Source organism: Salmo trutta, chromosome 5 (assembly GCF_901001165.1).
Source record: "Salmo trutta chromosome 5, fSalTru1.1, whole genome shotgun sequence".
NCBI lineage: Eukaryota > Metazoa > Chordata > Actinopteri > Salmoniformes > Salmonidae > Salmo > Salmo trutta.
The window spans coordinates 51,789,154-51,810,634 of record NC_042961.1 but is presented as its reverse complement, the minus strand read 5'-3'; the positions used below and the strand labels follow the sequence as shown (position 1 = coordinate 51,810,634).

General features: G+C 43.5%; 1 protein-coding gene across 2 annotated transcripts; it reads right to left on the bottom strand.

Annotated features, from left to right (window-relative positions):
• Positions 1-251: 251 nt before the first annotated feature.
• LOC115194438 (coagulation factor XIII A chain-like) lies at positions 252-21,199 on the bottom strand. 2 transcript variants are annotated; one of them, XM_029754134.1, is made up of 15 exons: positions 21,055-21,199; positions 16,792-16,973; positions 15,388-15,576; positions 13,877-14,125; positions 11,740-11,858; positions 11,365-11,472; positions 10,805-10,979; positions 10,169-10,307; positions 9,198-9,301; positions 8,894-8,982; positions 6,090-6,246; positions 4,847-5,122; positions 4,478-4,638; positions 3,291-3,427; positions 252-1,023 (listed from the first exon to the last, which is right to left on the bottom strand). In XM_029754134.1, the coding sequence occupies exons 2-15, from the start codon at positions 16,946-16,948 to the stop codon at positions 882-884; spliced, it is 2,202 nt and encodes a 733-aa protein (XP_029609994.1). In that variant the 5' UTR covers positions 16,949-16,973; positions 21,055-21,199; the 3' UTR covers positions 252-881. The 2 variants fall into 2 exon arrangements, with proteins under 2 accessions (XP_029609994.1, XP_029609995.1); XM_029754135.1 differs by lacking the exon at positions 13,877-14,125.
• Positions 21,200-21,481: the final 282 nt, after the last annotated feature.

The following is a 21,481-nucleotide window of genomic DNA, read 5'->3' as shown; positions in this document are numbered from 1 at the left end:
TCCTTTTGGAGTTACTGGCACATGAAACTTCATGTCAGTAAATGATTAATCACTGAGTTGATCCAGAATGATGGAAAGGGCCTCCCTCCAGCTATTGTTTATAGAGTTTTTCTAGAGTTTTTGCTAGAGTTTGTAAAGGATCTTTCACTTTGCCTCCCATCATAAAACTGCACTTTACACTATGATGAATCACTTTGTTGCTTCATTTGCATGTGTACATCACTGTTTTACAAATAGAAGTGCACAGAATATTGCCAAACCATTGTGTATTCTTTTATTTGGGTGATATAAAAAATGTTGTGCTAGAAGTCAAAAGTTAAAACAAAAAAATGACACTTAACTTGTCCTTAACGTCATTACATTACATACTGTAGTTCTATTTTGTGAAACAACATGATCATAGATGCATTCATTAATATTTAACAACAAAGCAACCCAATCTCTAAACTGTTGGTAGCTGGGTTACAGTAGCTACATGTATGATGTAGTTGTCTTTTAATTGTAGGCTATAGAAGTCATGTGAAAACAAAACAACAGCATTGAACTACACTAAATGTTGCATAGTTAGAAAATATATATATTTTGTGAAGCTACATGATCGGTGTACTAAAGTTAACAAAAGCAACAATTCAACCCTAGAGCTCTATTCAATCTGTATTGCTGAAGCGATAAAGATTCCGCGATAAGGTCATTTCCGATTGAGCCGACATATGCAGCGTTTAACGTGATTGCAGACTCTGCTAAAGGGGGAACATTGCCGTTAAATCTTAATCACGCAGTAACACTGAATTTCCGCGATACGGATTGAATAGAGCCCCTAATCTCTAAACTGTTGCTAGCTAGGCTGTAACAAGGCTGTAACAGGGCTGTAGCTGTGTTGCTCAGGGCTTGACGGTGAGCTGGGCCTGTCCGTACACCTGTCTGAGGGCAGCACAGTCCAGACTGGCCATCAGCTTAGTTGGCCCCGCCCTACGGGGGGTGAAACCCTCCGTCCACGTCAGGGACGAGCCTGCCGTGATCAGACTGGAATAGAAACATACATACAGTACATGAGTGCAATCCCACACAAGCGCACACATACACATGCACACGCACACACACACACACACACACACACACACACACACACAGGTAAGCTAAGGACCCTGGGACTAAACACCTCCCGCTGCAACTGGATCCTGGACTTCCTGATGGGCCGCCTCCAGGTGGTAAGGGTAGGCAAAAACACATCTGCCACACTGATCCTCAACACTGGGGCCCCTCAGTGGTGTGTACTTAGTACCCTCCTGTTCTCCCTGTTCACCCACGACTGCGTTATCAAACATTACTCCAACACCATCATTAAGTTTGCTGATGACACAACAGTGGTAGGCCTGATCACCGACAACGATGAGACAGCCTATAGGGAGAAGGTCAGAGAACTGGCAGTGTGGTGCCAGGATAACAACCTCTCGCTCAATGTGAGCAAGACGAAGGAGCTGATCGTGGACTACAGGAAAGGGTGGCCCAACAGGCCCCCATTATCAACAACGGGGCTGTAGTGGAGCGGGTCAAGAGTTTCAAGTTCCTTGGTGTAAACGAACTAGTTTGTGTCACCAACAAACTATCATGTTCCAATCACACCAAGACAATCGTGAAGACGGCACAACAAAACCTTTTTCCCCTCACGAGACTGAAAAGATTTGGCATGGGTCCCCAGATCCATGCATCACCACCTGGTATGGCAACTGCTCAGCATCTGACCGTAAAATGCTACAGAGGGTAGTGCGTGCGGCTCAGTACATCACTGGGGCCAAGCCTCAACGTCAACAGTGAAGAGGCAACTCCGGGATGCTGGCCTTCTAGGCAGAGGTCCTCTGTCCAGTGTCTGTGTTATTTTGGCCATCTTAATCTTTTCTTTTATTGGCCAGTCTGAGATATGGCTTTTTCTTTGCAACTCTGCCAAGAAGGCCAGCATCCTGGAGTCGCCTCTTCACTGTTGACGTTGAGACTGGTGTTTTGCGGGTACTATTTAATGAAGCTGCCAATTGAGGACATCGGAGGCATCTGTTTCTCAAACTAGACACTCTAATGTACTTGTCCTCTTGCTCAGCTGTGCACCGGGGCCTCCCACTCCTCTTTCTATTCTGGTTAGGGCCAGTTTGCGCTGTTCTGTGAAGGGAGTAGTACACAGCGTTGTACGAGATCTTCAGTTTCTTGGCAAATATTTGCATGGAATAGCCTTCAATTCTCAGAACAAGAATAGACTGACGAGTTTCAGACGAAATATCTCTGTTTTTGGCCATTTTGAGCCTGTAATCGAACCCACAAACGCTGATGCTCCAGATACTCAACTAGTGTAAAGAAGACCAATTTTATTGCTTCTTTAATCAGGACAACAGTTTTCAGCCTCGCTAACATAATTGCAAAAGGGTGTTCTAATGATCAATTAACCTTTTTAAAATGCTAAACTTGGATTAGCTAACACAACGTGCCATTGGAACACAGGAGTGATGGTTGCTGATAATGGGCCTCTGTACGCCTATGTAGATATTCCATAAAAAATCTGCAGTTTCCAGCTACAATAGTCATTTACAACACTAACAATGCCTACACTGTATTTCTGATCAATTTGATGTTATTTTAATGGACAAAAAATGTGTTTTTCTTTCAAAAACAAGGACATTTCTAAGTGACCCCAAACTTTTGAATGGTAGTGTATATAATAGGCGGTGTCAGAGGAAAGCCCATAAAGTTGTGAGACTCCAGAGACCCAAGACATAGACTGTTTTCTCTGCTACCGCACAGCAAGCGGTAGCGGAGCGCCAAGTCTAGGTCCAAAAGGCTCCTTAACAGCTTCTAACCCCAAACCACAAGACTGCTGAACAATTCATCAAATGGCCACCAGACGATTACATTGACCCCCCTCCTCCATTTGTGTTGTACACTGCTGCTACTCGCTGTTTATTATCTATGCATAGTCACTTCACCTCTACCTACATGTACAAATTACCTCTAACCTGTACCCCCGCACACTGACTCAGTACCGGTACCCTCTGTATATACCCTTGTTATTGTTATGTTATTGTGTTACTTTTTACTATTTTTTATTATGTTTTACTTTTGTTTATTTGGTAAATATTTTCTTAACTCTTCTTGAACTGCACTGTTGGTTAAGGGCTTGCAAGTAAGTATTTCACGGTAAGGTCTTCACCTGTTGTATTCATTGCATGTGACAAATAAAGTTTGATTTGATAGACACACACCACACCACACACACACACACACACACATACACACACACTGCTCACCTGTAATGTTTATACTTGGGTGGCATGACTCCTGGCCCCTCCACACGAACATACACATCCTCCAGGTTAAACTTGAATGGGTTTGTGAACTCCACGGTCACCATCATCTCCTCACTCACCTTGGCCAGACCAGACACCTACAGGGGGGCGGATGACAGTTTAGAACTGTCCTGACCCTTGCCGCGAAGACCCAGCTAGGATCGAGAAATTCATCATATTTGTAAAATCCAGTGTACTTTATATACAGTACAAATTGATTCATTTTGTGCTTTCCACGAAGTTCACAAAGTTACCACCAGGTGACCAGACCAGGAAAAAGTCCATCAAACCAGGTCAGGTCACATGGTCAGGTCATATGATCAAATGGTCAGGTCACATGGTCAGGTCACATGATCAAATGGTCAGGTCACATGGTCAGGTCACCACATGGTCAGGTCACATGGTCAACAAAAATTCTTAGCCTCAGATGAGTGTCAGCAGCCTCAGATGAGTGTCCCCCTATGTGGATGAGTACGTTTTTTTACTGAATGTAATTTCATTTAATACAATATAAATTAATGGTTGAACATTAGTTGGATGGAGAGTTTGACGTATGTAGCATTATATGACCTACCTCTACAGAGAGTTTGGGGTATGTAGCATTATATGACCTACCTCTACAGAGAGTTTGACGTATGTAGCATTATATGACCTACCTCTACAGAGAGTTTGGGATTTGTAGTATTAAATGACCTACCACTACAGAGAGTTTGGGGAATGTAGTATTATATGACCTACCTCTACAGAGAGTTTGGGGTTTGTAGTATTAAATGACCTACCACTACAGAGAGTTTGGGGTATGTAGCATTATATGACCTACCTCTACAGAGAGTTTGGGGTTTGTAGTATTAAATGACCTACCTCTACAGAGAGTTTGGGGAATGTAATATTATATGACCTACCTCTACAGAGAGTTTGGGGTATGTAGTATTATATGACCTACCTCTACAGAGAGTTTGGGGTATGTAGTATTATATGACCTACCTCTACAGAGAGTTTGGGGTATGTAGTATTATATGACCTACCTCTACAGAGAGTTTGGGGTATGTAGTATTATATGACCTACCTCTACAGAGAGTTTGGGGTATGTAGCATTATATGACCTACCTCTACAGAGAGTTTGGGGTATGTAGTATTAAATGACCTACCTCTACAGAGAGTTTGGGGGTGTGTAGGGTGACGACCCTCATGCTGGTGATGATCTGGCCGGTCTCCTTGACCTTTCCGGTGGCAATGAAGTGGAGGTTGGCCTGCTCCACCAGCTTTCTCATGTAGTCCTGGGAACGCACCTCCATCACCAGCTTCTCAGCTGGGAAAACACACAGGGAAGACTTAGGATATGCTTGTCTCCTTGAGTTTTATTTTCTTTTTCATGTTTTTTTTGGGGGCTCCTGCTTAAGAAATATTGTAGAGCAACTAGCTTGCTCCTAGTAGAGAGAATTTTGATCTTACATGCACCCCTTAACACATACGGACATACACACACACCCTCCTCAGCCCCTCCTCAACCCGCCTACCTTTCTTGGGATCCAGAATCACTCTAGGTGTCTTGAAGAGGAACTCAGAGCTGGTGACTCCAGTGTAATACACCACGTTGCCACTGACGTACACGTCCACGGTACGCGCCTGGTCACTCGTGTTGTTGAACTCCAGCTTCAGCTCAAAGTCGTCCCCCACCCTCACCTCCATCAGGGGCATGTCCAGCTCCACGTCAGCCTCCGGAGGGGTGGCCTTCTCACGATGACAGCCGTACTCCTCCGCCTTCTCCAGCACCGTGCGCTCCTCGGGACTACCTGTTGATGTGGCGAGAGGGAGAGATTATAAGGTCTCTCTCAGAAGTTTCTAGAGTGGTGGTACCCCATTTACAAAGAGTCAAAACCCCTTCTTTTTCCATTTTGTTACCTTCTTTAGTGGGTGTCAGAACAGAAATGACAAGATTATGTTATAATTCTGTTATTGCATCAAATGGTTGTTTTATGCAACAGAATAAGGGGTTGTTAGAACACTGATCTGTGTGTGTTCTACTGAGGAGGGGCCTCTGGGAGATTTACGATGTCTTTGGGTGATATCGCATTCCAGAGCATGAGTTAATGTTTCTGTTCTATAAAGTAACAGGGAGAGATGACTCCAGGGCCAGACCTTGGTCTCTACACAATGAGAACTGTTTTTGTAGCAGCTGGGAAGCTGTGAATTATAAGTATCTTTCATACAAATCTTAACCTTGTGACCCATTCCAAACAGCTGTTGTTCATCATGTAGCCTGAAGGGCGTGTATCTTGGCTATAAAATACTTTTGTCTCGGGGCTCTCAACGAATGATTCGTCGGCCAGCCGTCGGTAACGTATAGCACTCAATCGATTCTCTTTATATGTGTGTGTTGTATTGACCTGCTCCCTTATTAATACGTGAATAAAGATTTAGTTCAAGTATAACTCTGACTTGTGTGATAAGTTTGTCTCTCCTCATTTGATAGTAAAGAAATTAACCAACACAGGGGTAAGATTCACGTGATGGAAAGTGAGATATGACGGGGTGTTAATACTTTTTATGGCACTGGAATAAGCAGGAACTGACAAAGACTGACACTTTTTGAGCCGGTATCCTAGACAAAGCCTAGTTCTGAACTTTAAAACACTGGAGATTCTCCATCGAGCATGCCTTTTAGTCCAGGACTATAGGCTTAATCTGTGTCTGGGAAACCGGCCCTTTAAGTGTTTGCTCTATGACTCTCCCTCCATCCCTCCACCCCTCCTCTCCTACCCTCAGGGAACTTGTACTGATCAGTGATGTCACGGCGAGCATCCTGGCCGGGCACTTTGGTCACCACCATCCTGCCAACATGGCTGCTGTTGACCTTGACCGGCTCCAGAGTTCCGTCTCTGGGGTTCCGTGAGTAGAACACCACATCACTGTTCACCTACAGCACAGGAAGAATGGAACACGTTCATCATGTAAAACCAGTCATTAGTCAATTAGTCATATATTTGGTCATATATTTAGTCATTATTGTAATAACGTAATATATGGTAATATACAGTGCATTCGGAAAGTATTCAGACCCCTTTCCCTTTTCCACATTTTGTTATGTTACAGCCTTATTCTAAAATTTATAAAATAATCTTTACCCTCATCAATCTACACAGAATACCCCATAATGACGAAGCAAAAACTGGTTTTTGAATTTTTTGGCAAAAAAAAAAAACGGAAATATCACATGTACATAAGTATTCAGACCCTTTGCTATGAGACTCGAAATTGAGCTCAGGTTCATCCTGTTTCCATCGATTATCCTTGAGATGTTTCTACAACTTTTGATAGAGTTCACCTGTGGTAAATTCAACTGATTGGACATGATTTGGAAAGGCACACACCTGTTATATAAGGTCCCACATTTGACAGATAATGTCAGAGCAAAAACCAAGCCATGAGGTTGAAGGAATTGTCCTTAGAGCTCTGAGACAGGATTGTGTCAAGGCACAGATCTGGGGTTGGGTACCAAAACATTTATGCAGCATTGAAGGTCCCCTAGAACACAGTGGCCTCCATAACTCTTAAATGGAAGAAGTTTGGAACCACCAAGACTCTTCCTAGAGCTGGCCGCCCGGCCAAACTCAGCAATCGGGGAAGAAGGGCCTCGGTCAAGGAGGTAACTAAGAACCCGATGGTCACTCTGACAAAGCTCCAGAGTTCCTCTGTGGAGATGGGAGAACCTTCCAGAAGGACAACCATCTCTGCAACACTCCACCAATCAGGCCTTATGGTAGAATGGCCAGACGAAAGCCACTCCTCAGTAAAAGGAACATGACAGTCTGTTTGGAGTTTGCCAAAAGGCACCTAAATGACTTCTCAGACCATGAGAAACAAGATTCTCTGGTCTGATGAAACCAAGATTGAACTATTTGGCCTGAATGCCAAGCGTCACGTCTGGAGGAAACATGACACCATCCCTAAGGTGAAGCATGGTGGTGGCAGCATCATGCTGTGGGGTGGTGCACAATTGGCCCAGCGTCGTCCAGGTTAGGGGAAGGTTTGGCTGGGGTAGGCCATCATTGTAAAATAAGTCTTCGTTCTTAACGGACTTGCCTAGTTAAATAAAGGTTAAATTTAAAAAATCTAAATTCAAACGGCAGGGACTGGGAGACAGGATCGAGGGAAAGATGAACGGAGCAAAGTACAGAGAGATCCTTGATGAAAACTTGCTCAGGACCTCAGACTGGGGCAAAGGTTCACCTTCCAACAGGACAACGACCCTAAGCACACAGCCAAGACAACGCAGGAGTGGCTTCGGGAGAAGTCTCTGAATGTCCTTGAGTGGTCCAGCCAGAGGCCTCACCATCCAACGTGACAGAGTTTGAGAGGATCTGCAGAGAAGAATGTGAGAAACTCCCCAAATACAGGTGTGCCAAGCTTGTAGTGTCATACCCAAGACGACTCAAGGCTGTAATCTCTTCCATAGGTGCTTCGACAAAGTACTGAGTAAAGGGTCTGGATACTTATGTAAATGTGATATTTCAGTTGTTGCTTTGTTATACATTTGCCCATTATGCGGTAGTGTGTGTAGATTGATGAGAAAAAAAACTGATTTAATCCAGTTTAGAATACAGCTGTAACATAACAAAACGTGGAAAATGTCATGGGGTCTGAATACTTTTTGAATGCACTAAATATTACCATGTGTATTTCCATATATATAACCATATGTATTACCATATATATAACCATATGTATTACCATATATATATAACCATATGTATTATCATATATATTACCATATATATAACCATATGTATTACCATATATATTACCATATATATAACCATGTGTATTACCATATATATAACCATATGTATTCCCATATATATAACCATATGTATTTCCATATATATAACCATATGTATTACAATATATATAACCATATGTATTACCATATATAACCATATGTATTACATATATATAACCATATGTATTACCATATATAACCACATGTATTACCATATATATAACCACATGTATTACCATGTATATAACCACATGTATTACCATATATATAACCATATGTATTACCATATATATATAACCATATATATCTATATATGTTGCACCCTCGACAAGAGGACTGGCCACCCCTCATAGCCTGGTTCCTCTCTAGGTTTCTTCCTAGGTTCTGGCCTTTCTAGGGAGTTTTTCCTAGCCACCGTGCTTCTACACCTGCATTGCTTGCTGTTTGGGGTTTTAGGCTGGGTTTCTGTACAGCACTTTGTGACATCAGCTGATGTAAGAAGGGCTTTATAAATACATTTGATTGATTGATTGATTGATTGATGTATTACCATATATATAACCATATGTATTACCATATATAGATCACCATATGTATTACCATGGTAATAACCCCCCAAATATGTATAGGTACTGCATATTCACTGTTAGACTAAGAGTTCAGTGATTCAAACTTTAAATGAGCTTTCTTGGTAAGTGGCCAGTATGGGTTGTAACATTTTGTATACTGTCCTGTGCAGTTAGTGTCCTGCTCCACTAGGATGGCTCATCGTTGTAGTCTTTACCTCGGCAAACACGAATGGTGCGTCGAACGGGAAGCAGATCTGTCCGTGTTTGATGGCCTGGACGGATGCAGGACCACACCTGTACATCCCTATAGAAAGACACATTAGGTATTTTATTACAAATAAGTATCAGTACAGTATAACATAGCACCTCTTAAATTAGCGAACAAAATGTAGCAATTGTATAACATGGTCAGCAAGGTCAGTAAAAGTGTACACACGCATGTGTGTGTGTGCGCATGTGAATGTGTGTGTGGGCACGTGGGTGCACTTGCGTGTAAACGTGTGTGTAGGAACACCTCACCATCGCTGGTCTCCTGGGGTGTAGCATCCACAGCCTGCCAGCCCCCAAACCCTTGAGGAAGGTCCGGCCTGCTCATGTAGCACTCGTTCCAGCAATGGTAGTTCCTACGACAACACAACCATCCCATCATTTCACTGTAACATCCAATGATTTTAAATGCAGTGTATGTACTCTTTAAATGCAGTGTATGTACTCTTTAAATGCAGTGTGTGTACTCTTTAAATGCAGTGTGTGTACTCTTTAAATGCAGTGTGTGTACTCTTTAAATGCAGTGTGTGTACTCTTTAAATGCAGTGTATGTACTCTTTAAATGCAGTGTGTGTACTCTTTAAATGCAGTGTATGCACTCTCGTGGATGAATTGTGTTTTTAAATGGTCAATTCAAATCAGAAGGTTATTTCAAGCATTGTCTGTCACTAAATTTACATTTACATTTAAGTCTAAATCAGTTCTACCAAATGAAGTAGTGCTGAGCGATTCACCAAAATGTTGTTTTTTGGGAGGGTTACTTGAATTCCATTTACAATAGTTCACAAAAAAATTAAGTTGAACTATGTGGGACGCTGGCTGAAGGGAGTTGAGGTGTTCATTAAGCAAATATTCAAGCTTGTTCAGCGCAGAAACGTGGTAATGAACTACTTAAGCAATAATACATGAGGCCATGTGTTATGACATTTTATCATGACTGTGATGTGGTCATAGCCACGAGGCGAAGCCGAGTGGTATTTGTTATTTTATTAGGATCCCCATTAGCTGTTGCAAAAGCAGCAGCTAGACCACCACAGCCATGATAAAAATGTCATAACACATGTGCTCAAGTGTATTATTGCTTTTATACAACGGGTTACCAGCGTTAGAAATCAAGATTATTTCTCAAACTATCAATTTTTACACCGAATATGATGTTACATTCACTAACACTGATTGCCAAATGATTTCAATTATCGTCTGTCACTCTGAATCAGTTCTACCAGATGGAGTCCTTGGTGCGGTGCTTGTCAATTCTGCCATTCTCATCCAGGATAACATCAGTCTTCAGGTTGCCGTCGTTGTCGTGGGCAGAGTAGAAGTTGGTGACAACCCTGGCGGGGATGCCCAGACAGCGCAGGACTGGTGAGTGGGAAGGGAAGGAAAATGATTTCATCAGCAAATACAAAGAAACATAAGTAATTCTGCACATCAAAGAGGGGAATAAGTTATTTCAATTCTGTTTGTTACAATAAACTAAACAGCAGCAACTTGTCAATCCAAACCGTAGACTACTACTGAACCCCACCCACCCCTATTCAAACACTCTTCATTCTCTAATAATGGTCGGTATAGCCATTCATACTTAGGCAATGTCTCCCAATCCTGGTCCTGGGGGTCCCAAAGGGGTGGACATTTTAGTTTTTGATCTAGTACTAAAACAGCTGATTCCACTAATCATCTCATCATCAAGCCTTTGATTAGAATCAGGTGTATTAGTGCTAGTTGCAAAAACAAAAATGTGCACCCCTTTGGGTCCCCAGGACCAGGATACCTTAGTATGAATGTCTTGGAAAACACTGGATTGGAAAACACTGTACTAAGGGATGAACGGTGGTGTTGCGAGTGTTGTGTCTCACAGGTGTTGAAGACGGCAGCATAGACCCAGCACTGGGCGTAGCAGACGGGTGTCTTGCTGCTGGAGTAGTTGAGGAGGATCTCAGTGCTTCCTGTCCAGGAGGTGGGGGCCACTCCGTAGGTGTAATCACCGCTCCAGTTCCCCACCAGCACCCCGTCGTCGTCATGAGAGTTCAGCTGGGAGACAGAGAGGTAAATATGCTGTAGTTTGAGTCTGAAATGGCACCCAATTCCCTTTATAGTGCATTAGTTTGACCAGAGCCTTATGGGCCATGTCAAAAGTAGTGCACTATATGCTAAGAGTGGCATTTTGGATGCAACTGTAGAATTTTACATGCCTACATTGAGTTGTAAGAACAAATCTGTCTTCCATACAAATCTCTCTTCTGTACAAATCTGTCTTCTGTAAAATCTCTTCTGTACAAATCTGTCTTCCACGTATGGCTTTTTCATTTCTCCATTGAGTTTTACTTATAAATGTACTATGTGAAAAGTTTGTAAGAATGTTATCTGAAAGGGTTCTCTGTGTTGTATTGACTGGTGGTAACCACGTAACCCTCACCATGGCGGAGGCCTTCCGGGCTACTTTGATGGCGTCGCCCCGGTTGGTGATGGGCATGGCAGCTTTATCCATGATGAACAGACAGGCATCCAGCACCCCATAGTCAAACTGCAACAAGCAAAGTTTCAAATTCAGGATTAACTTGTAAATATACGTATGAGGGTTTTATGGTCAGTCTTTGTATTCAAAGCAATACACGAGTGGAAAACATCTCGTGTGGAACGTGTGTGGAAAATCTCTGCTGCACGGCCAACCAACCCCATTTATCTGTGACTATATTCACGACACAGCATGGCCTCTTGGGCTTTATTAACAGACGTAGTCTATGAAATTGTGTTCGAAATGATTGTCCAAACAATGTCAAATGATTTGTACCTGACCAAAGTTCCAGGGCCGCTCAGACATGTCGTCATACGCCCCGTGGTAGATGACCCCCACCTCGTTGAGAACACACTCCTCCCTCTCATCGTCATCATCCAGGAACACAGAATCGCCTGATGGAAGGGAAAACAGAACGTTAGAATGGAATTCAAAATTCTATGATCAGAATGTACAGTTGAAGTTTGAAGTTTACACACACTTAGGTTGGAATCATTAAAACTTGTTTTTCAACCACTCCACAAATTTCTTGTTGACAAACTATAGTTTTGGCAAGTGGGTTAGGACATCTACTTTGTGCATGACACAAGTAATTTTTCCAACAATTGTTTACAGACAGATTATTTCACTTATAATTCACTGTATCACAATTCCAGTGGGTCAGAAGTTTACATACACTAAGTTGACTTTGCCTTTAAACAGCTTGGAAAATTCCAGAAAATGATGTCATGGCTTTAGAAGCTTCTGATAGGCTAATTGACATCATTTGAGTCAATTGGAGGTGTACCTGTGGATGTATTTCAAGGCCTACCTTCAAACTCAGTGCCGCTTTACTTGACATCATGGGAAAATCAAAAGAAATCAGCCAAGACCTCAGAAAAAAAATTGTAGACCTCCACAAGTCTGGTTCATCCTTGGGAGCAATTTCCAAGCGCCTGAAGGTAGCACGTTCATCTGTACAAACAATAATATGCAAGTATAAACACCATGGGACCACGCAGCCGTCATACCGCTCAGGAAGGAGACGCGTTCTGTCTCCTAGAGATGAACGTACTTTGGTGTGAAAAATGCAAATCAATCCCAGAACAACAGCAAAGGACCTTGTGAACATGCTGGAGGAAATAGGTACAAAGTATCTTTATCCACAGTAAAACAAGTCCTATATCGACATAACCTGAAAGGCCGCTCAGCAAGGAAGAAGCCACTGCTCCAAAACCGCCATAAAAAAAGCCAGACTACGGTTTGCCACTGCACATGGGGACAAAGATCGTACTTTTTGGAGAAATGTCCTCTGGTCTGATGAAACAAAAATAGAACTGTTTGGCCATAATGACCATCATTATGTTTGGAGGAGAAAGGTGGATGCTTGTAAGCTGAAGAACACCAGCCAACCGTGAAGCACGGGGGTGGCAGCATCATGTTGTGGGGGTGCTTTGCTGCAGGAGGGACTGGTGCACTTCACAAAATAGATGGCCTCATGAGGAAAGAAAATTATGTGGATATATTGAAGCAACATCTTAAGACATCAGTCAGGAAGTTAAAGCTTGGTCGCAAATGGGTCTTCCAAACGGACAATGACCCCAAGCATATTTTACCTTTATTTAACTAGGCAAGTCAGTTAAGAACACATTTTTATTTTCAATGATGGCCTAGGAACAGTGGGTTAACTGCCTTGTTCAGGGGCAGAACAACAGATTTTTACCTTGTCAGCTCAGGGATTCTATCTTGCAACCTTTCGGTTTCTAGTCCAACGCTCTAACCACTAGGCTACCTGCCAAGCATACTTTCAAAGTTGTGGCAAAATGGCTTAAGGACAACGAAGTCAAGGAATTGGAGTCACCATCACAAAGCCCTGGTCTCAATCCTATAGAAAATATGTGGGCATAACTGAAAAAGCGTGTGCGAGCAAGGAGGCCTACAAACCTCACTTAGTCACACCAGCTCTGTCAGGAGGAATGGGCCAAAATTCACCCAACTTATTGTGGGAAGCTTGTGGAAGGCTACCCGAAACGTTTGACCCAAGTTAAACAATTTAAAGGCAATGCTACCAAATACTAATTGAGTGCATGTAAACTTCTGACCCACAGGGAAGGTGATGAAATAAATAAAAGCTGACATAAATCATTCTCTCTACTATTATTCTGACATTTCACATTCTTAAAATAAAGTGTTGATCCTAATTGACCTAAAACAGGGATTTTTACTAGGATTAAATGTCAGGAATTGTGAAAAACTGAGTTTAAATGTATTTGGATAAGGTGTATGTAAACTTCCGACTTCAACTGTATGTTTTTAAACAAGATAGAGGTAGCTTGATCAATCAATCAATCAATCAATTAATCAATCAGCGCAAACAACTGATGTGGGACCAGACTAGTGGGATGGCTGTCATCAGTCAGTGTCGATCACAGACCTGTTGCCCAGGCGTTGAAGAGGACGTAGAGGTCTCGACTCTCGTCCCTCCTGGTCCTGCGGATTCCGTAGGGCGTCACCACCGCCACGTACGTGCGCCACTTTCCCACAATGCAGTCTGGCGCGGGGGTGATGCCCACTGTGACTACGTTGTCGGTGCTGTCCACCACCCGGCCGGCCCACGGGCTCTGGCGGTCCTTGGCCACAGACACAGGGATGTAGGTGCCCTTACTGAACTGGGGACTGCCCCCTGGTGGATTGGTGGAACAAGAGGAATGACATGTCTTGCTAGCTTGCTAACACTGAGACTTCCGCTCCGGGGGTGAAGTTTCATCTAGGATCAGCTCCCCCTTCCCCAATCGTAACCTTAAAGGCCCAGTGCAGTCAAAAACTAGATTTTATTCTGTTTTATATTTATTTCCATGCTATGAGGTTGGAATAATACTGTGAAATTATGACATTTATGATAATGTCCTTATAGTGTAAGAGCTGTTTGAAAATGTTTGAAATTTCAGCCTGTTTTGCAGGGATGGGGTTTTGGCCTTCCATGGCAGCATCACCAGGTGTTAAATTAGTTAATAAACCACCAATAAAGAGAGTTCCAAACCTCTCTACCAATAACAACTCATTTTCAGTTTTCCCCTCCCCACTCAAACCACTCCCAGACAGTTCTAGCAAAATTCTTGTTTGAGAAATTGCTCTTTGCTGAGAAGCTATTTTGTATTTTTTTTTACCATTTTAATTGAAAACAATCATAGTATGGTACTTCCTTGTTACCCAGAAATTATTTGATATTGAGATACAAATGGCTGCTTTGGACCTTTAACCATTAGTGGGGAGTACGCAAAACTGACCCCAGATCAGCAACTTCACCTTACACCGAGCCTTCGCATTAAGCTATGGTAACACCCTGAACTAGAGATGTGGTACTAGAGACATGGTAACACCCTGGACTAGAGCTATGGTAACATGTAGCTATTGCTATTGCAACACCCTGGACTAGAGCCATGGTAACACCCTGGGCTAGTGCTATGGTAACACCCTGGACTAGAGCTATGGTAACACCATGGACTAGAGCTAGGGTAATACCCTGGGCAAGAGCTACGGTAACACCCTGGACTAGAGCTACGGTAACACCCGGGACTAGAGCTACGGTAACACCCTGGACTAGAGCTACGGTAACACCCTGGACTAGAGCTACGGTAACGCCCTGGACTAGAGCTACAGTAAACCATGGACTAGAGCTACGATAAACCATGGACTAGAGCTACGGTAGACCTAACCACTGATTCAATAAAGAAAGATAGATACAGTACTACATGCACACTGTTGAATCCCTCCTTAGTTTGATTATGTTTCAAGCTGTTAGATTAAAAACTGCAGGAGCATTTAACAATGTACATTTCTTTCATGACATTACTTTTGAACTGCTTCTAAACTAGTAACTATGGATACAGAGTGAGATGTTTTTGATTCTGGGAAGCTTTTTAGGTGGGGGTTTATTTATCTCACCAATGATGAACTCCACAGCGAACTGATCATCGGCGGGTTTGTAAGGACGGTCAAAGGTCACCTTGAGCTGGAACTCCTGGCCCCTGCGGACAATGAGGTGGTCACTGGCATACAGGTGTGTGCTGTGCTGTGGTGTATTGACCTCATCTGGCCTCCGCAGCATGTTCACGTCCCAGATGTCCAAGAACTCTGGAGGGAGGGAGAAGGGGAGGGAGTGAGAGAGGGAGAGAGGGAGAGGGAGAGCGAGAGGGGGAGAGCGAGATGGGGGAGAGCGAGATGGGGGAGAGTGAGATGGGGGAGAGCGAGATGGGGGAGAGCGAGAGAGGGAGAGCGAGATGGGGAGAGCGAGATGGGGGAGAGCGAGAGAGAGGGGGCGAGAGAGAGAGAAAGGGCGCAAGAGAGAGAGAGAGTGGGCAGGAGAGCGGGAGAGAGGGGGCGGGAGAGAGAGCGAGAGAGGGGGCAGGAGAGAGAGCGGGAGAGAGAGCGAGAGAGAGGGGGCAGGAAAGAGAGAGTGGGAGAGAGGGTGCGGGAGAGAGAGAGAGGACGGGAGAGAGAGAGAGAGGTGCGGGAGAGCGGGTGAGAGAGAGAGAGAGAGAGAGGAGCGGGAGAGAGGGAGAGAGATAGAGCGGGCGGGAGAAAGAGCGAGAGAGGGGGCAGGAGAGAGAGAGGGGCGGGAGAGAGAGAGAGGGGGGCGGGAGAGAGAGAGGGGGCGGGAGTGTGAGAGAGAGAGAGAGAGAGAGAGAGGGGATGGGAGAGAGAGAGCAACCTGTCATCATTATCTGGCTCCAAGGAGCATTCCTCGGAGACGAGGCCATACCCCAAACTATTCAATCTTTGTTGTCATTCAGTTAAGCCTGGACTTGATTGAAGTGCATTTGAGATTTAAAAAGGCTTCTGAAAGTTTGTAATTTCCAAAATGTCAATTACTTATAATTCACATTTCCTGTTGCTGCAGGATTATTTTCCTGCAGTAGCAAATGTACTCAAATTAAGACCCCACATTAAGAATGGGAAGCATTGTTCGAAGTAGTCCGAAGTAGGACTATGCCCCCCCCATCCATACATTTGAGAATGTTTCCTTTTTCAAACACCTGAAACAGCTTTTTTCCTGTAATCTAGAGCCATAATCGTTATGCTTAATTCTAAGTAAAAAATATGTCTATTTTTCAGCATATCTAAGCATACCTCTTGTGCTGTCTGTGTCCTCCTGACTGCTGGTTCTTTGAAAAAATATATAAAAAAGAAAAGGCTTTTCTGCATCTCTGCTAAAATTTGGGTAAAATATTGAAAGGAATGTGAGTCTTATTCAGTATATTTAGTTATTCATTGCTTTTCTAAAGTCTACCAACCTTGCCAGCAGGCATGCCAGCTAAGATAGTTAGACAAGCTCATTCTCCTCCTCACCCCTGAGTGGAGGAGGTCCTCGGGGCCCAATTATGCCGAAGGAATCAAACTCAGGCACCTCCTCCCCCTCTGCATTGGAGCTGGCGATGGGGGCGGCACTGCGGCCGCGGTGGGACACCTGGGGTAGCGGCTGGGCTGCGGGCTCCAGGTTAGACATGGCGCTGAAATGTCACCTCACAGGCCTTGGACACAGACAGATGGACAGACAGACAGACAGACAGACAGACAGACAGACAGACAGACAGACAGACAGACAGACAGACAGACAGACAGACAGACAGACAGACAGACAGGCAGGAGGACAGACAGACAGGTAGACAGGCAGACAGACATACAGCCAGAAGGACAGACAGGCAGAAGGACAGACAGGCAAGCAGACAGACAGAGTGATAATGATATACGATACCGCAGAACAGTTCAGAAGTTCATAAAGAATAATATTAAATGGGCAGGAGGGGATCTGATCTCAGATCAGCAATCTGAGATGCTTAATGAACACCGGTCCTAAATTCCATCGATGGTAGCATATCACTGACAACTCCATTCATATTCAGGATGCTAAGGGATGAACTGTTCCGACAACCATCTGTTTCACATTGAGGTATGGCAGCAGTAGTGAGCGTGAGTACGGAGCTGGATGAGACACACGTAAACTTTAACACAAGCCACATGTATATATATATATATATATATATATATATATATATATATATAAAAAATATTTGCATATCAGTGACTAGATCAGCAAACTTAGGTATGAAATGCTTTGTGGTTTCACTGAGAGGAGCCTGCGTTTGTTTTTTTCTTGCTGTTTAATTATGTGCTGTATAAAGAAAACGAGGGCGCAATTCCAAAAAGCGGTTGGCAAAGTCAAACATGTTTGTGTTGTTTGTTTACGGGTTGTGTTATTCTGAGTGCCATTAAACTGTGCAGTTCAGCTGAACAAATTAAAGAGAAAAAAGGGTTGTTAACGATCAAGGAATTCTAAACTTGAATCATCCCTGATTTTGTGTCAGCGGGGGTCACAACAGTGATGTCATCACATTTCTTTGTGTAGAATCAACATGTTGGATTCATAAAAAAAGTTAAAACATTTCATTTGCGGTGGGTCATTTTGATAAATTGGGCATGTAGCGAAAAAGACTATGTACCAATAAAAATATGCCAGTATTTGTGGTAAAATTAAGTAATATTATGGAACAGATTTACAAGTAGGAGGTAATAATAGTAAGTAGGGGTTATAATATAAATGAAGAAACTTTATACTCTGTATCCAAGTTCAAACCTGGCAGTTCACGAAATAGGCTTTGCATTTAGCGCAGGTCCAGCAGTCATAAAACAACAAGCTATTAGACCCCATCATAAACTACAAGCAGTGGTGCAAAGTTACTAATGTTGGATTAGTTCAAACTCCATTGAGCCACAAGCTTCCATCTTATAGGGACTAACATCAAAACCATGAAAGTAAATTAAGTCTCTAGACACATACTCTAAGTCGATCATCCACAGATGATGCAATCACTATTGCACTCCTCACTGCGCTTTCACACCTGGACAAAAGTAACACCAATGTGAGAATGCTATTCATTGACTACAGCTCAGCGTTTAACACCATAGTGCCCTAAAAGCTCATCACTAAGCTAAGGACCCTGGGACTAAACACCTCACTCTGCAACTGGATGCTGGACTTCCTGACGAGCCGCCCCCAGGTGGTAAGGGTAGGTAACAACACATCCGCCACGCTGATCCTCAACACGGGGGCCCCTCAGGGGTGCATGCTCAGTCACCTCCTGTACTCCCTGTTCACTCATGACTGCACAGTCAGGCACGACTCCAACACCATCCTTAAGTTTGCCGATGACACAACAGGCCTGATCAATGACGAGACAGCCTATAGGGGGGAAGTCAGAGATCTGGCCATGTGGTGCCAAGACAACAGCCTCTCTCTCAACGAGATCAAGACAAGGAGATGATTGTGGACGACAGGAAAAGTATGACCGAGCACGTCCCCATTCTCATCGACGGGGCTGTAGTGGAGCAGGTTGAGAGCTTCAAGTTCCTTGGTGTCCACATCACCAACAAACTAACATGGTCCAAGCACAACAAGACAGTCGTGAAGAGGGCACGACAAAACCGATTCCCCCTCAAGAGACTGAAAATATTTGTCATGGGTCCTCAGATCCTCAAAAGGTTCTACAGCTGCACCATCGAGAGCATCCTGACTGGTTGCATCACTGCCTGGTATGGCAACTGCTCGGCCTCCGACTGCAAGACACTATAGAGGGTAGTGTGTACGGCCTAGTACATCACTGGGGCCAAGCTTCCTGCCATCTAGGACCTCTATACCAGGCAGTGTCAGAGGAAGACCCTAAAAATTGTCAAAGACCCCAGCCACCCCAGTCATAGACTGTTCTCTCTGCTACCACATGGCAAGCGGTACCGGAGCGCCAAGTCTAGGTCCAAGAGGCTTCTAAACAGCTTCTACACCCAAGCCATAAGACTCCTGAACATCTAATCAAATGGCTACCCAGACTATTTGTATTGGCCCCCACCTCTTTTACGCTGCTGCTACTCTCTGTTATTATCTATGCATAGTCACTTTAATAACTCTACCTACATGTACATGTTACCTCAATTACCTCTACTAACTGGTGCCCCCCCCGCACATTGACTCTGTAGCCCCTTTCATATAGCCTCACTATTGTTATTTTACTGTTACTGCTGCTCTTTAATTATTTGTTACTTTTATTTCTTATTTTTTTAGGTATTTTTTTTTTTTAACTGCATGGTTGGTTAGGGCCTGTAAGTAAGCATTTCACTGTAAGGTCCACACCTGTTGTGTTCGGCGCATGTGACAAATAACATTTGATTTGATAAAGCAACACTAAGCTAAAGATCACCTCACCCAACCATCCCCCCTGGGGGTTTTTACTTTCACAGCCTGTTTATTATAGGTAGGGAGGAGCGAGGAGGGGGGTGGGTTTTATTGAAACGAGTATGTAAGAGTGTGGTATCACTGTTTTAATAATTCAATACACAATGGTTGTTTTCATAAAATGTAAGTATGGCACATCATACGTCATGCAGCCTTGTGGCACAAACACCTGTTTGAGAATGGAGTCGTTATGTAATGGCCGTTTGCTGTGCTGGTCCAGGAGACAGGTTTGGGGTTTATGTCAACCAAACAACCCAGCATTTTTTTTAGAGTGCACACAAACGTGCATTCTGTAGAAACTACATCACCACAGGTTTTTATGGATGTTCTTTGGGACTGTGCCTATTTGTTGTGGAAATGCTGCAGGGTATTACTATTTTACTGTACAGGGCTACATTTTCAGAGTGCAAAAAATACCGTGAACCTCATTATAATCTCGCAGTGTGATTTAGTTTGAAACTTTTCTTCTACAATGTGTGTTATAAGGAGCTGATTATTAAAAATGTGTTTTAACGAAGCAATACATCAAGTCTTCTCTTTACATTGTTGAGGACATTTTTCAAATGTAGCCATGCTGTCAGATTATAACTAGCTTTATATCATTTTTTCCACTTTGCGCAATGCCTTTGCACTACAAAAATGTCCCCATACAGTTGCATGTAGTGTGGTGTGTACATGCATTAACATAAATATACACACTTGTGCAAATGTGACTCCTGCATTAATAGTTTAACAGCATTTTACAACCAAATGCCGAAGTAAAGGAAAAGAAAAAGATGCAGAAGCATCAAATAATTCTGATTCTGAACCAGATCACAGTGTGGAATAAACTGAACCAGATCACAGTGTGGAATAAGAACCAGATCACAGTGTGGAATAAACTGAACCAGATCACAGTGTGGAATAAACTGAACCAGATCACAGTGTGGAATAAGAACCAGATCACAGTGTGGAATAAACTGAACCAGATCACAGTGTGGAATAAACTGAACCAGATCACAGTGTGGAATAAACTGAACCAGATCACAGTGTGGAATAAACTGAACCAGATCACAGTGTGGAATAAACTGAACCAGATCACAGTGTGGAATAAACTGAACCAGATCACGGTGTGGAATAAAGAACAATTCAAACCAGCACTCTGTTCACATGCTGGAACTGGAACATTCCATTTAGGACTTTCATAAACCCCCAGGTCCCCACATAAAATCTGCTTTCATTAGCGTTTAGAAAAAAATGTAAAGGTGCTGTAGTATGTAACAAAATGGAGAGATGGATACATGGGCCGAATTAAAGGGCTTGCAGTGACCAGTGAAGACTAAACTCACCTCTGTAGAAGTTGAAGAGGGGAAGGCTGCAGTAGACTGGTAGAATTGTTCCTCAGTGGGCTGTGTGTCTCTCTCACACAGACAAGCTGCTACTGGCTCTCTGTATGGGGACCCTCTGCATCCACTTATATATAGGGGAGGGAAGGGCCCTCTCCATGGCAGAGATAATGGTGTGTGTGTGTGTGTGTGTGTGTGTGTGTGTGTGTGTGTGTGTGTGTGTGTGTGTGTGTGTGTGTGTGTGTGTGTGTGTGTGTGTGTGTGTGTGTGTGTGTGTGTGTGTGTGAGAGAGAGAGAGAATGTGCGAGAGAGCCAGTCTCAGTGTTAGTGGTGGGATGGGCTGTGTGAATAAGGAGTTTAGGTTGCATTGGGCTCTTTGAGTAGGCGGTTCGGCCAATTTGGGATGAAGGTGTGGAATGTGTCATCTCTG

Bases quoted from the DNA above. Each gene is read 5' to 3' on its own strand.
- LOC115194438 (XM_029754134.1), bottom strand. From the start codon at position 16,948: ATGTCTAACCTGGAGCCCGCAGCCCAGCCGCTACCCCAGGTGTCCCAC. The intron at 9,302-10,168 runs GTAGAACTGATT...GTGTTGTCGTAG, and splicing joins CGCACCAAGGACTCCATCTG to GAACTACCATTGCTGGAACG. The intron at 3,428-4,477 runs GTAGGTCATTTA...GCCCCCCTGTAG, and splicing joins CCCCCAAACTCTCTGTAGAG to GTGTCTGGTCTGGCCAAGGT.